General features: G+C 39.7%; 1 protein-coding gene across 1 annotated transcript in view; it reads left to right on the forward strand.

Moving 5' to 3' along the window:
- Positions 1-11152, forward strand: part of QRFPR (pyroglutamylated RFamide peptide receptor) — a 50940-nt gene extending 39788 nt beyond the window's left edge. Inside the window, exons 2-6 of the mRNA XM_057706395.1 lie at positions 1674-1832; positions 4649-4710; positions 8213-8448; positions 9908-10005; positions 10752-11152. Of these exons, the coding sequence (XP_057562378.1) occupies positions 1674-1832; positions 4649-4710; positions 8213-8448; positions 9908-10005; positions 10752-11152 (956 nt within the window). The remainder of the gene's footprint in view (positions 1-1673; positions 1833-4648; positions 4711-8212; positions 8449-9907; positions 10006-10751) is intronic.
- Positions 11153-12855: the final 1703 nt, after the last annotated feature.

Genomic DNA, 12855 nt, shown 5'->3' on the forward strand with positions numbered 1-12855 from the left:
AGCACAAAAGTCTGCTGTGTATTTCAGTTACACTCACAGAAGGTGATGTTGAGACCCAGGGACGCGGTACGGCCCTACAGTTTCTGCCTTGGCCAGGCCACATCCTGAGTGTGGTGGGTTCCCTTCGGGGCCACATAGTCACAAACTGGAGAAAGTTCAATGGAAGCTGTCCAGGGAGTTGAAAGTTCTGAAAAGCGTGTCTTGAGGAATAGCTGGGACAACTAGAAAAGACTTAGGGCTGACATGAAAGTGTCTTTTAAACATATGAAGAGTTGCTGTTTGGAAAAGACAGTTGGTTAGTTCTAAAACTCTCAAAGAAAAATTAGAAGAAGTGGGTAGAATTATTGAAAAGCACTTTCTCCAGCAAAAGCCTCTTCAAAGTTGAATGAAGTCAGTTTCACAGGGTTAAGAGCTTCCTAGTCACTCATCCTCTTCAATTCAATGAATGTCAGTTGAGAGCCTTCTGTTTGCCATTCTCAATGCTTGGAATACATCAGTGAGAAAAGAGACAAAAATCCTTACTCTTGGAGTGTTTACATCCTAGTAAGGGTTGGGAAATTTTCAATAAACAGTAAAACAAATCAGGAGATTATATAGCATGTTGGAGTGTGGAAGAGTCATAGGAAAAGAGTAGAAGAAAAGAGAGGCAGAATGAGAAGAGGAGGCAAGGGACAGGCTGCTGTGACAAAGGGATTGTTCGAGTAGGTTGGCCTCATGGGGAAGGTGACAACTGAGCAAAGGCTTCAGGGAAGGGTGTGAAGAATATTCTCCTGGGGGAGAATATTTCCAGCAGAAGGAAAAGCCACGTGAAGACCTGAGGTGAGGATTTACCAACAGGATGGCTCCCCTGTAGGTGTTTAAGCAAAGCCAGGCAGAGCATTTGGGAGAGGAGGTGAAAAGAGGATTTCTGCAAGTGGGCTGAAGTCTCTTCCAACTTTTTATATTCCCTGAACTTATGATTTTCTGATAGTTCAGAATAATTAATTTGGTAGTGATGAGCAGGGTGGATTCAAGAGCAAAGATGTCAGACCAGAGCTCACAAATACCAATGGTGAGAAGGCCAGACAGATAGTGTAAGACATTTTAAAATATGGGCAATGCATTCAGATATTTTTTTAAATATGTAAATCAAACAGAGCATGCTTGCAGGCTTTGAGACCTTTGCATTAGAGAAAGTGAAATCAGTTAAGAGCATAATGGTGTAATCTGGATATTAAGTTTTGGACAGGAAGTCAAAGGAGAATAAAAGATGAAGTAATCTGGGAGTCTTAGATGAAAATTATTCCTTTGTTATGATTTGACAGGGAACCAAAAGGGAAGAAAGAATCAAAGACCACCCTGGTTTAAACCCCAAGAGACCAGTTAACACTGTCTTTGCTTTTTCTCAAGCAAGGGTCACATTGATTTTCTTCTCCTTATTATCAATGGCCAGATACTCACTCGTCCTCTCATTGTCCTACTCTACATAATTACATATAATTTAGGAACTTGGAATCCACTTAGGGAAAGAAAATATCAGTGAGTGCAAACTTCCTTAATTATTTTGTGTCTACAGTGTCATTATAGGCATAAAACTTTTGAACAGAGGCTAAGAATTAATTCACTGTGATAATTACAAGAAGACAGATAACACTTCTTTTTGCTGTGTAATTTGTCCTGTTTCCTTGCTGCAGGTGCCTTCATTTGCAAGATGGTGCCATCTGTCCAGTCCACTGCTGTTGTGACAGAAATCCTCACCATGACCTGCATTGCCGTGGAGAGGCACCAGGGACTTGTGCATCCTTTTAAAATGAAGTGGCAGTACACCAACCGAAGGGCTTTCACGATGCTGGGTGAGGACATGCCACTGGCAGTGTTAATGTCGTTCTTCATTACAGAACAAAGAGAATTCCTTCAACATGAATCATATTTATAAGCTAGAGGAGGAACCTCCCGTCTATCTTGTAGGCATTGGGGTGTAATTTCAGGGTGTCGGTCCTCTCCACACTTACTGCTGCCCTCCCCGCTCTTTCCTTGAGGCCTAGCCCAGCTCTGAAAATCTCTCCTTTCAGATTTACTTCTTGAGTTGCTGTTCTTAAATTTTTAAGTTCTACTTGTAGCTGATCTAAGGTCCTCTATCAGTGGCATCGCCGTATTAACAATTATTAGATTAGTCAGCTGTCTTCCTGATGTAAGAGAACTCTGAGCTAAGATGCCCTTGACAGGTAGATTTGGACAGAGGCCAGGAAAGGTGTGTTCAGAGAAGTGGGCAGCAGGGTTGCTGCCTAGAGTGGGTGTTGGTGGTGAGTACACAACAGCAGAAGGCTGCAGGGCCCATGAGAACATTGGTGCTGAGTGCTGGGGATGCCTGACAAAGACGAATTCCACCCCCTTCCTAATTTTGCTCCAGGCGTTCCTGAATCCTCAGGTGCTGTAACCATTCCTGAGTCAGCAGATCGTGATGCGCGTGTACCTCGTAATGTATATAAACCTAAAGCAAGGTCCTAAAGCCTAGGACAGTAAAATGGAAGAATGTCTCTATCTGATCATTATAATTGAGCCATTTAAAACTTAAATGTGCTTCTCAGTGATCTGAATGTATTATGGCTGAATAACCAGAGGTTTAGGAACAACTAATGCTATAATTGAAGAGAGCAATTTTTCCTACTATCTCACTTGGGAGGAATGAGTAAACATTTATTTCTGCTGTAAGAATTTAGCCCTCATGGGACAGCAGAATTACAGAAAGAACTCCTGAAGGCTTTGCGACACCAAACTCATTTTAAATAGTTTGAGCTGTATAGCTAAGCCAATAGGGGAAAAATTGGTTCATTTCAGTTATTTTCAAATTTATGTCACATCCTCTCTACAAAGAATTCAAAGACCTCTTGCCTTTTAATAATTGACATGCTCTCACCATCAGAACATCTGAAAACTGCATGGGGTGTGGAAAGAGGGTTAGGAAAGGAATACACGGAGGAGGGGAGTTATTAGAAAAGGAAAGAGAAGGAGAGAGAGTTTCGACACCTGAAGGCAAAGTTGATAGTAGACAGCCAAGGCGGTTTCTACTCAAAAAAGTCACAGGAGATGGAAAGGTGTTTAAATCAAGAAGATTCACCTCCCCAGGAGGCTTTCTTGCAGTGACAGCTCCCTCTAACTCTGTTACACGAGGAACCAGCTGTGTCCATCTCCCTGGTACCTCCTTCTGGCTGAGACTGCCCTGCCCCCAACGCCCCAGCCAGCAAGACTGCTAGACTTTCTTGCCCAGATGATGCAATAGCTCTCCTATCCCTGAGCAGGCAGTGGATTCAAGAGGATTGACAATGAGCTGAGCAACTAGACTCATTTCCTCCAGAAATTCTGCTGAAGATTGGAAAAATGATTGGATATGAGATAACATAGTAAAATAAGGATTGGACTAGAAGAGAATAGATGTGTAGAGCAATGAGGAGAGAGAGACGGAGACAGAGACATTGATCTGTGAGCCTTAGTACTATCTTGAATTATTGATTCATAATGACTTTCTATGGGTGGTGTCAGTTCACGTGTATTTTTATAATAAACCCCAATTACAGATTAAGTGAGTCTCAGTTCCTTGAAACCCACTGCAATACAGTGTTTTCTTAGTGCTTCCACTCAATATAGAAAGAACAAGCAGCATTTGAGCTGGAAAATTTTCTTCAAAATCAGTGTTGGGGCTCTTAGTTCTGGCCTTGCCCTAGTCCATTGAGATGCTCTTTTGTGCCTTGCTAAGGGATGCATCATTAAAGTAATCCCCTCAACACACTCAGGGAAGCCAGGACATTTGGAAAGAGCACCTTGGTTTCTGATGTTACAAGCATTTGTTTTGTAAACAATAAAATCGTGCTCATATAATTATGCATAAGATAAATGTACTTTCAATTTTAAGATGCTATAGAGGGTTCTCTATATCATGTTTAAGTTACTCATCCATTCAACAAAGAAGCAGTAGGTGCTTGATCCACACCTACTGAGGGACAGGAATTTCCCTGGGAACCTTATTTGGGGAAATAAATACAAATAAAGAAAAGGCATTGTCCTTGCTCAGAGGAAGTTGGGAAGAAACCAGTAAGGGCAACAAAGGTGCCACTCTGCTGGGCACGTGGAGACAGCAGTGGTCAGTTCTTCTGGAAATGGCGATGACCTTCAAAGATTTCCAAGAGAAGATGACTTTTGAGTCAAGTCCTAGAAAATGGGTCCACAGTTAGCTAGTGGGGATGGGGTACCAGTCTAGGGTGACAGCATCCAGGTGTGGAGCAGCACAATGCATTCTGGGAAATGGCAACTGAAACCAACTCCGTAAATTCCTCCATAGAGGACTCGGGCGTGAAGAACGTGAACAGAAATGTCAGAGGAGACAGAGAGGCAAGTGAGAGTGTAGAGAACCTCGGGGACCATTTTAAGGGATTTAGGCTTTATCATTTAGGCATGTTTTAACATTTAAAACATGTTTCAGGAAGACTATTCCAGCAGCGATTTTAAGGGTAATGAAAGAGTAGAGGTGAGACATGTAAGGAGACCACTGCACTGCTCCAGGACACAGGTGATGGGGTGCATTGAACATAAGGAGTCTTTATGGTTAGAGAGTTAAGCATGGATGTATTTGGCTTCGCTGAGTTGTATTCTGATGATTTTAATGTTTTTGCAGGTGTGGTCTGGCTGGTGGCAGTCATCGTAGGATCTCCTATGTGGCACGTGCAACGACTTGAGGTAGATTGGGATTGGTAATCATACTATTGAAATGTCTTCCCATCCCGCTTACTTATAATAACTTTCCTTCCTGCAAGAGCGTTATAGCAAATTTGTATGATCTCAGTTATTTCACTGGAGGTTTTTCAAGTGGAACAAAATAATTTAAGATTTTTTTCCTCTGCTTTTTCTAGCTCTTCCTTGATCTTATATTGTTAAGACTTTAATGCTTAAAATAAAATGTACCAGGGTCACCTTCTACATTTTCCTGCCAGCGGAACATGCCTTTCCTAGTGTTCTTCAGTGTCTTGTCATGTTTTAAGTGTTGAACGCTTGCTCTAGATTTTTCTTTTATTTTTAAGACACATAAAAAATTTGTAACCTCTTATCTACTTATTGGTTGATTCTCCTTCATAAGCCATTTCTCACCTGCCTCCCTCTTCATTGACAAATTGAAATCTGAACTGGAACATGTAAGAGGATCCTCGTATCCAACCTTCCTGCTTCCCCCACACCACTGTCAGATGGGCCAAGCCCTCAGTGGTGATTCGCAGTGAAGGAAGCCCTGTACCTTTTTTGGTGACCCAGTCTCTCCATTGGAGGGTACTTGAATGCATCCTGCCAGGGAGATTTAGCACAGAGAGCAGTCTTCAAGGACAGTAGGGGATTACTTATATACCCTGTAAGATAATTTTTAAAAATACGTGTCTTTTGTACCTTTTTAAATTGACATAAGCAAACGTGAAACTTTACTGGGCCCTCAGTGTCCACTGGCACGTGTATCAAATGAGCCCTCAGACAAGGGTACATTTACAAAGTAGCTTGATGTTTGATGCACCCGGTATATTGAATGAGCTGAGCTCCGTAGGGAAGAACAGAAGGCATTTTTATTCTGTCCCTTGCTACCTACAAACATGCAATCTGAGAGCTTCGCAGTCCGCTGATGAAACGTGGCGGATGAAGCCTTGAGCGCGCCCTGTAACTCTTGCCGTCATTCAGAGAATAAAATTCCTCCGGTCACTTTCATTCACAAGAACAGTGACTGGTCACCAAATATTGTTAGTTCCCTTATCAAAATGTCCAGTCCAGTGTCACAATCACATAAGCCCATTCTCTCATTCAATTTAAGACATCTCCCTTCCCCCAGTTTGAGCCATTTTTAGGCCTAGAATCCTACAGTATAGAGAGTGGATACGACTGCCTTATTTTGCACATGACTCTGCCCTATGATTGATTCTTTACTTCATGGGTTTCTCACAAATAACACCCCTGAGGCTTCCCATGGCTACTCCCTTCTCTAGCTAGCTGCTAGTGAAGACCTTTCAGCTTCCACACACAACTGGACATGGCCAGCTCCTTTCTCTGAGGCTGCCCTTATCTCCAGCAGGAAACCTATACCAATGAAGTCCTTTTATAAATGACCCAACCCAGTTCCCACGTGGGGTCCACTTCTGACCCACAGAACACAAGAAGACAGGCCCATTTTTCAAATAAAATTATTTTATCATATGCTTTAAATTTATTTTAAATATAAAAATCACTTCACTTGTAGAAAATGCATTAAATCTAATTGGCACAGCCAGTCATGTCTGTCAGACAGATCAGCCAAATAGATTTTTCTTGCCTTCTGTCAAGAAAAAGTATGATTTCATTTTGCAAATCAAATAATTGTATTGATATGCTTTCCCACGGCCACCTTCTCACTGCTAAACTCCATTAGCAAGAGTGCAAGCAGGCAAGGAGCCTTAATTTCTCAGCCAGCTGAAATGAAGCAGCACTGACTTCACCGTCTCCCCTGATGTTCTCTTTGCTTTGCTCTCACTAGGCTCTCTCGCAGGACTGATGTATTTGACAGCTTTCCGGGGATGGAAGCAATGAGGTGGTTAAGTTAACGTGGTCATCGCTTCTGCCCCTTCACTGTATGGAAAATGGGAATTCACAACATCTCGTCACCTGTCACACAACACCTTTTTTCTAATGCTAAGTTTTCCCCTGAATAGAAATACATTTAATGTAGGGAAGAGCACAAAGCCCTGTCACGCATTTATGGTGCCTCGATCAAGGTGGCTTCACTGACACCAGTCGTTTGAACCGCCTCTTGCTTTGGTGGCCTATAGTGAGATTGGGGTTGGGTGAGAGACACAACTTGTGAAAATTGAAAGAAGGGCGATTATGAAAGAGGAACTGGGAACGTAGACCCAGCATGACCCTTCAACCTCAGGCATCCTCTTAGGCGGTGGCATTTTAGAGACCTGTGTGTTTGGTTCCCATGAAACCATCTCAGTGTGCCCTCAGAAGGTCTCTGCTTGTCCCCAGGGGCATGCGCATCTGTTCAGAGACTGTCAGTCTCGCCTTGTGCTTTAGAACGTGTCAATACATGACCCCCGTGGCTGTTGGCCCCGTGGGCTCTGCCTATGTGGAGTCAGAATGACTTTCACCTTAATATCCTCTACCCAGGGAGTATGGACCTTGAAATTATTGTTCAATGAGTGTTTTCATTCCTAGCTGTATTTGAAAAATAACACCTAAATCAGAACTTGAATTTTCATACTTTTGATGACTATACCGGAAAGCTTTTTTCCCTCATTCAACTGACTTTGAAGATTGGTGAAAATCTGCTGGGAATGGAGGCAGAATTATGTCTAAAGACCTAAGTATTCTTCATCTCGAAAGCTCCAGAGTGACTCAGACAACAATAGTTTTGATAAATTCTCTAACTTTAATTCCTATTATCCAGATATGTGACTTTTGAATATACTTTAAATATTTAGTTTGTCCCTTGTTAGCATTTTCTATTACTATTAATATTGTTAGTATTAATTTTTTTAACTCATCATATTAATCTGTTAGAAATAGTATTAATAAATAGCAATTGCCTTTCTGTGAAATATATAGTTCAAGGGCTTATAATTGGGTCTGAATATTCGTACATTGGCAATAGTTTGAGTCCCAGCTTCTCATTCATCTTAGAATCTAAAAGCTGCCACTTGCCTCTCTGAAATCTTTGCAAGCAACCTGATCTTTGCAATCTGAAATGGCAGTAACAAAATACAGACTTCCAGTACTTATTTAACTGGAAGAAGTCTGATGCCTCATCAAAACTAGTCTCTTCAACAACTGAGGAAGCAAAATAATGTAACAGTAAACTAACTGACATGCTAGTACAAAATATTTTTTTATAAGTACTTTGGTCATCGTAGTATTCTTTCTTTCACATAATTGAAAACTTACGACTATTGTGTAAAAAATTGAGAAAGGTAAAAAAAAAGCGAGCAGGCTCTGGATCTCAATTCCATTTAAAATAGAAAAGGAAATATGAAACTCTTAAGCATTTAAGCACTGAAGTGGGAAAAAAACACATTTCACAACAAAAGAACAACTGAAATTATATCTCATTTGAAGTATGTACCCACAGTAAATGTGTAAGGATCTGAAAAATGCTGCGTTACAATAGTACTTGGCTGCTTTGCATTCTTCTGATGCTGCCTCTGGCTCTTCTAACTGAATTATACTTATTTTAAAGATTAAGTACGACTTCTTATATGAAAAAGAACACATCTGCTGCTTGGAAGAGTGGGCCAGCCCTGTGCACCAGAAAATCTACACCACCTTTATCCTTGTCATCCTCTTCCTCCTGCCTCTTATGGTGATGCTTATCCTGTACAGTAAGATCGGCTATGAACTTTGGATAAAGAAAAGAGTGGGGGATGGCTCAGTGCTTCGAGCTATTCATGGAAAAGAAATGTCAAAAATTGCCAGGTCTGTTTAACGGAATATTCACTTCTGTTTAAAATATTCTTAATTAGTTGTGCTGGAAGAGACAGTTGCCAGAGATCTCAGAATTCCTGGGTGATTTAGTCAAAGTGTCATTTGTAATTCACATTTAGCACATGGGCTGACTTTAAACTTTGGAGATTTTATGTATGGCAGGAAGGAAGAGTAAGATTACCAGCTCCCAAAGCAAATGGGAAGTCACTGTTATAATTACTTGGAATTTTTTAAATTGTTAAATTTTCTTCTGCATGTCAATACAGCATGGTAAGAATTGCTGTAGCGCTCTCCTCTCTCTGCCACTCACCAGCCACATGATGTGGATAAGTAAGCATCCTTACTCCCAAGGCTCCTGCTTTCCTGATGTGTACCAGGAAGCATAATAATATCCATCCTTACATCCTCCCCTCTCCAAGGTAGGTGCTAAAAGATATGAGATGATATGTGTGAAAATCCTTTGGAAATGAGAATATGTTATTTATTTTAAATTATTATTACTGATATATTTTATTTTTACCTAAGGGCTTTACTTTCTGATCATATTGATTAATATAAATTTAAAAATAGAATTTACTGCTATGATACTTATGAGCCATATGGTTTATTTTATAATCTACACTGAATGGCTATTAAAAACAAAATCTTCTTCTAAGTCTAGTGGTTTGATGAAATTTATCATTTCTTCAACTGTGCAGTGACCTCTAGTGCCCAGTTTATGTAAGAACTCCTCCCTCTTGATGGGTGATGGACTGTTCAGCACCTTGGGACTTATTGGTGATTTAGCTTTCTCACTTCCTCAGAAGAAAGGACTGTCATGTTGAGATAATAAATAATGATTATGACTCATAAACTTGAAAATGTGTAGATCTCTTGCAGACATTAATCTCCTTTACAGGACTAATGGAGAAAACTCCATTGGAATCCCTAGTTAATCCTATCACTTAGTTATATAATGGAGGATTACATTTTAATTCTGTCCTGAGGGCTTCCCATATTTTTCTGTCATAGGAATAAGCGTTCTTCATATACAATGAATAAGAACTTTGACACTGAAATTAGACTTCTTAAGTTTAAATCCAAACTAGCCTTTATAGTTTAAATCCTCTACTAGCCATCTGACCTTGCAAGTTACTTAACCTTCTCTGTGCCTCGGTTTCTACATCTGTCAAATGATTTGTTGGGAAGATTGATGACATAATCCATGCCGGGCATCTGTCACAGGTGCTCGTCCCCTAATGAGCACAGATCTTAAGGATGTTTGCATTATGGGAAATGTAGGGATGAATGGGAAAAGATGAAAAACAGTTCACCATCTGTCATGAGCGTCATTAACATTTGAAAAATTATCACTAAGTCTAGACTCAAACTTTATTTAATAGCTTTGCTATCAGCTTGACACACCTGCCAAGGAGAAGTTAGCTAATGCAATGTATCCTTGTGGGTCCAGGAAGAAGAAGCGAGCTGTCGTTATGATGGTGACAGTGGTGGCTCTCTTTGCTGTGTGCTGGGCACCTTTCCACATTGTTCACATGTTGATTGAATACAGTGAGTGCTTGTCATTCTCATTTGATGGAAGTTCTAGTTCACTTCCTGTTAGAATGGACAGTGAATCATTGAAATATGTTGCCATTCACTTGTGTAATCAAATATCAAACATTTAATAGATTTCTTTCATGTTTTCAAAATCGCTAGATCATTATGTGGTAGGTAATTATGAATGAGTATGATCAAAGCTTTAATAATTACAAAAGATGAAGAAAAGCTTTTGAGATTCATCTCCCGCCTTCTGTTCTCCCTCAGCCATTTAAACATTGGGAGAGGTGTGACATCCTGTGAGTGTTCTCTATTTAGAACCCTCACTTGAACCACATGAATTTAATAACACCTAGACCCTTCAGCCAGACCTTTCATGTATTCTCTCTGATAATCTGAGCCTTAATATGGTTCTCAGATGATTGTGTTTCTGTAACCCAAGTGGACGTTTGAAGTGTAACTGCGACTTCCAGTTTACATGAAGCTTGAAAGCAAATTGAAATGCAATAAATCCTTTAATATGTGCTGGACACTGGGCTGTGCCAGTAAGCCTAAATTCTCTAAGAAGGAGGACTCTTCACAAAGGTGGTTTCTCTTCAGACATCAGATGGCTCTCCCCAAAATGGTCTTGAGAATGTTTCACACCTTTAACCACTTGTACAAGTGTAAGTGCTTGATAAAGACAGAAGATAAACAGAAATGTTATTTTATGTTCATTAAAACAAATATCCATTCTAAAGGATTACTTTTTATTTCAGGCAATTTTGAAAAGGAATATGATGAGGTTACAATCAAGATGATTTTTGCTATCGTTCAAATCATTGGATTTTCCAATTCCATCTGTAATCCAATTGTTTATGCCTTTATGAATGAAAACTTCAAAAAGAATTTTTTATCTGCAGTTTGTTATTGCATAGTAAAAGAAACCTTATCCCCAGCACGAAGGCACAGAAATTCAGGAATTACGATGATGCAGAAGAAAGCAAAGTTTTCCCGGAAAGAGAACCTAGTAGAGGAGACCAAAGGAGAAGCATTCAGTGATGGCAACATTGAAGTCAAGTTGTGTGAACAACCCGAGGAGAAAAAACATCTCAAACGACATCTTGCCCTCTTTAATTCTGAACTTTCCGAGAATTCTGGTTTAGGGAGTGGGCATTAATTATAACAATGTCTTCTTAATTAATGCCATTCATGGCTTAATCTAAAGAGAAAATTATTTTGAGCAAAGGTCAAAGACTTGTTATTTATCTAGCACTGTCTCCCCCATTCAGTCAATGTAATGTACTTTCTATTTATTCCTAAATTGGATGAGAAAATAGCTTAACAATTATATCTTTTTTCTTGAATAAATTTAATAAATATAATGTGATTTTTAGTGCACCATTGAAGCTTGGTGATACAGTCTCTTGCGAATGAGGTCTCTTCAATAATCATAAAGTCAAAGACAGAGGAGAAGCAGCAAAATGACAGATGGCTAAGATTTAGAGGCAGATGCCTGGGTTTCAGCTTCTTACCCATCATCATTGCTGTGATGACTGACAAGTCACTTAACCTCTTTAAGCCTCTTTCCCTTCCTGTGTAAACTGGGGTGATACCTCCTACTTCACGAACAAAGTGAGGCAGAAGCGGGAAAACACTTCGTACTCTGAAGCATCCCAAGTTCTGGAGGATTTTTGCAGTTCTTCATGTCTCAACCCTCCCACCCCCTTTCTGTTCCCTTTTCCTTTCTGAGACTTGTCCTCAACCCTATTCAACTTTCCACTTGTGCCTATTCTGTAACTGGTTTCTCTAATCAAAAGAAGAATGTTTCTGGGATCCTCATTTATAAGTTAACTATAATATATTTAAGCCAATCTAACTATATCAAATATTTATATTTTTAAACCTTCTATTTTCACTCATGGGATGAAAGACTTTTTGTTATGTAAAAGGACTTTTAGGTATAGTTAATGAGAGACAATCGACTCTAAGCCTGTGAAATTTTATCACGCCCAAAACTGACCCCCAAGAGAGCTGGGTCAGGGAGAATATTAGAGTTCCTCACCTATAGTCCTTCCTTACCTAATTCTCCCTTAAACTGAACTCCTCTCCTTTTAGTCTTCTCCTCTTACTCCCAAACATCATGGGTCCAGTGGCCACCATCAGCATGCCCTGTTGCTTCCCCTTCATTATCTGAGCTTCCCAAAGTCCCGTCGTCACAGCCTCATGGCCAAAGTGTTTCTTCTGTCTCCAGGTTTCCAACACTTGTTCTTCCAGCCAAGTATCAGAAAGGAAAAGAAGCTCAAGAATTCTCAGGGTATTTCCCTTGTATTGCTTTCATGTTTGGGAACCAGAGAACTCAGGCCATTGGGATCTTTCAAGATACAGACATTTAATTTTATATGTGTGTTAATGTACGCATGAATGAAAAAAAAAATTAACAAAGTCAAGAGAGGAAAACTGATTGTTTTGTGTTGCAGTGGACTACATCATGGGTTATTTATGTATGCTGTTCTCCTGTTATACCTGTAGCAAAACAGTGGTTGTCATTAAATCATTAAACCATTAAAAATGAATCATATTCACTGACTTTTGGTTATCTTTGTTTAATTGGCAAATATCCAAATGACTCTTCCTAAATTTGATGTACACGTGCTCCAAATATGACAATGAAAAACTTATATATCAACACTATTCCTGACCATTTAATTATTAAGATTAGAGTTTTTAAAAATTCTTAAACATTGCAGAGCTTGATCTAAAGCATTTAGATATTAGATAATAATTTAAATATTTACTTTAAAATTTCCAGATAGCCTGCGAAAGCTTTTCTTTTCTTTCTTTTTTTTCCCTCACATTGCATAACGTATTTTGTTTCAGAAA

Source organism: Hippopotamus amphibius, chromosome 13, assembly GCF_030028045.1.
Source record: "Hippopotamus amphibius kiboko isolate mHipAmp2 chromosome 13, mHipAmp2.hap2, whole genome shotgun sequence".
NCBI lineage: Eukaryota > Metazoa > Chordata > Mammalia > Artiodactyla > Hippopotamidae > Hippopotamus > Hippopotamus amphibius.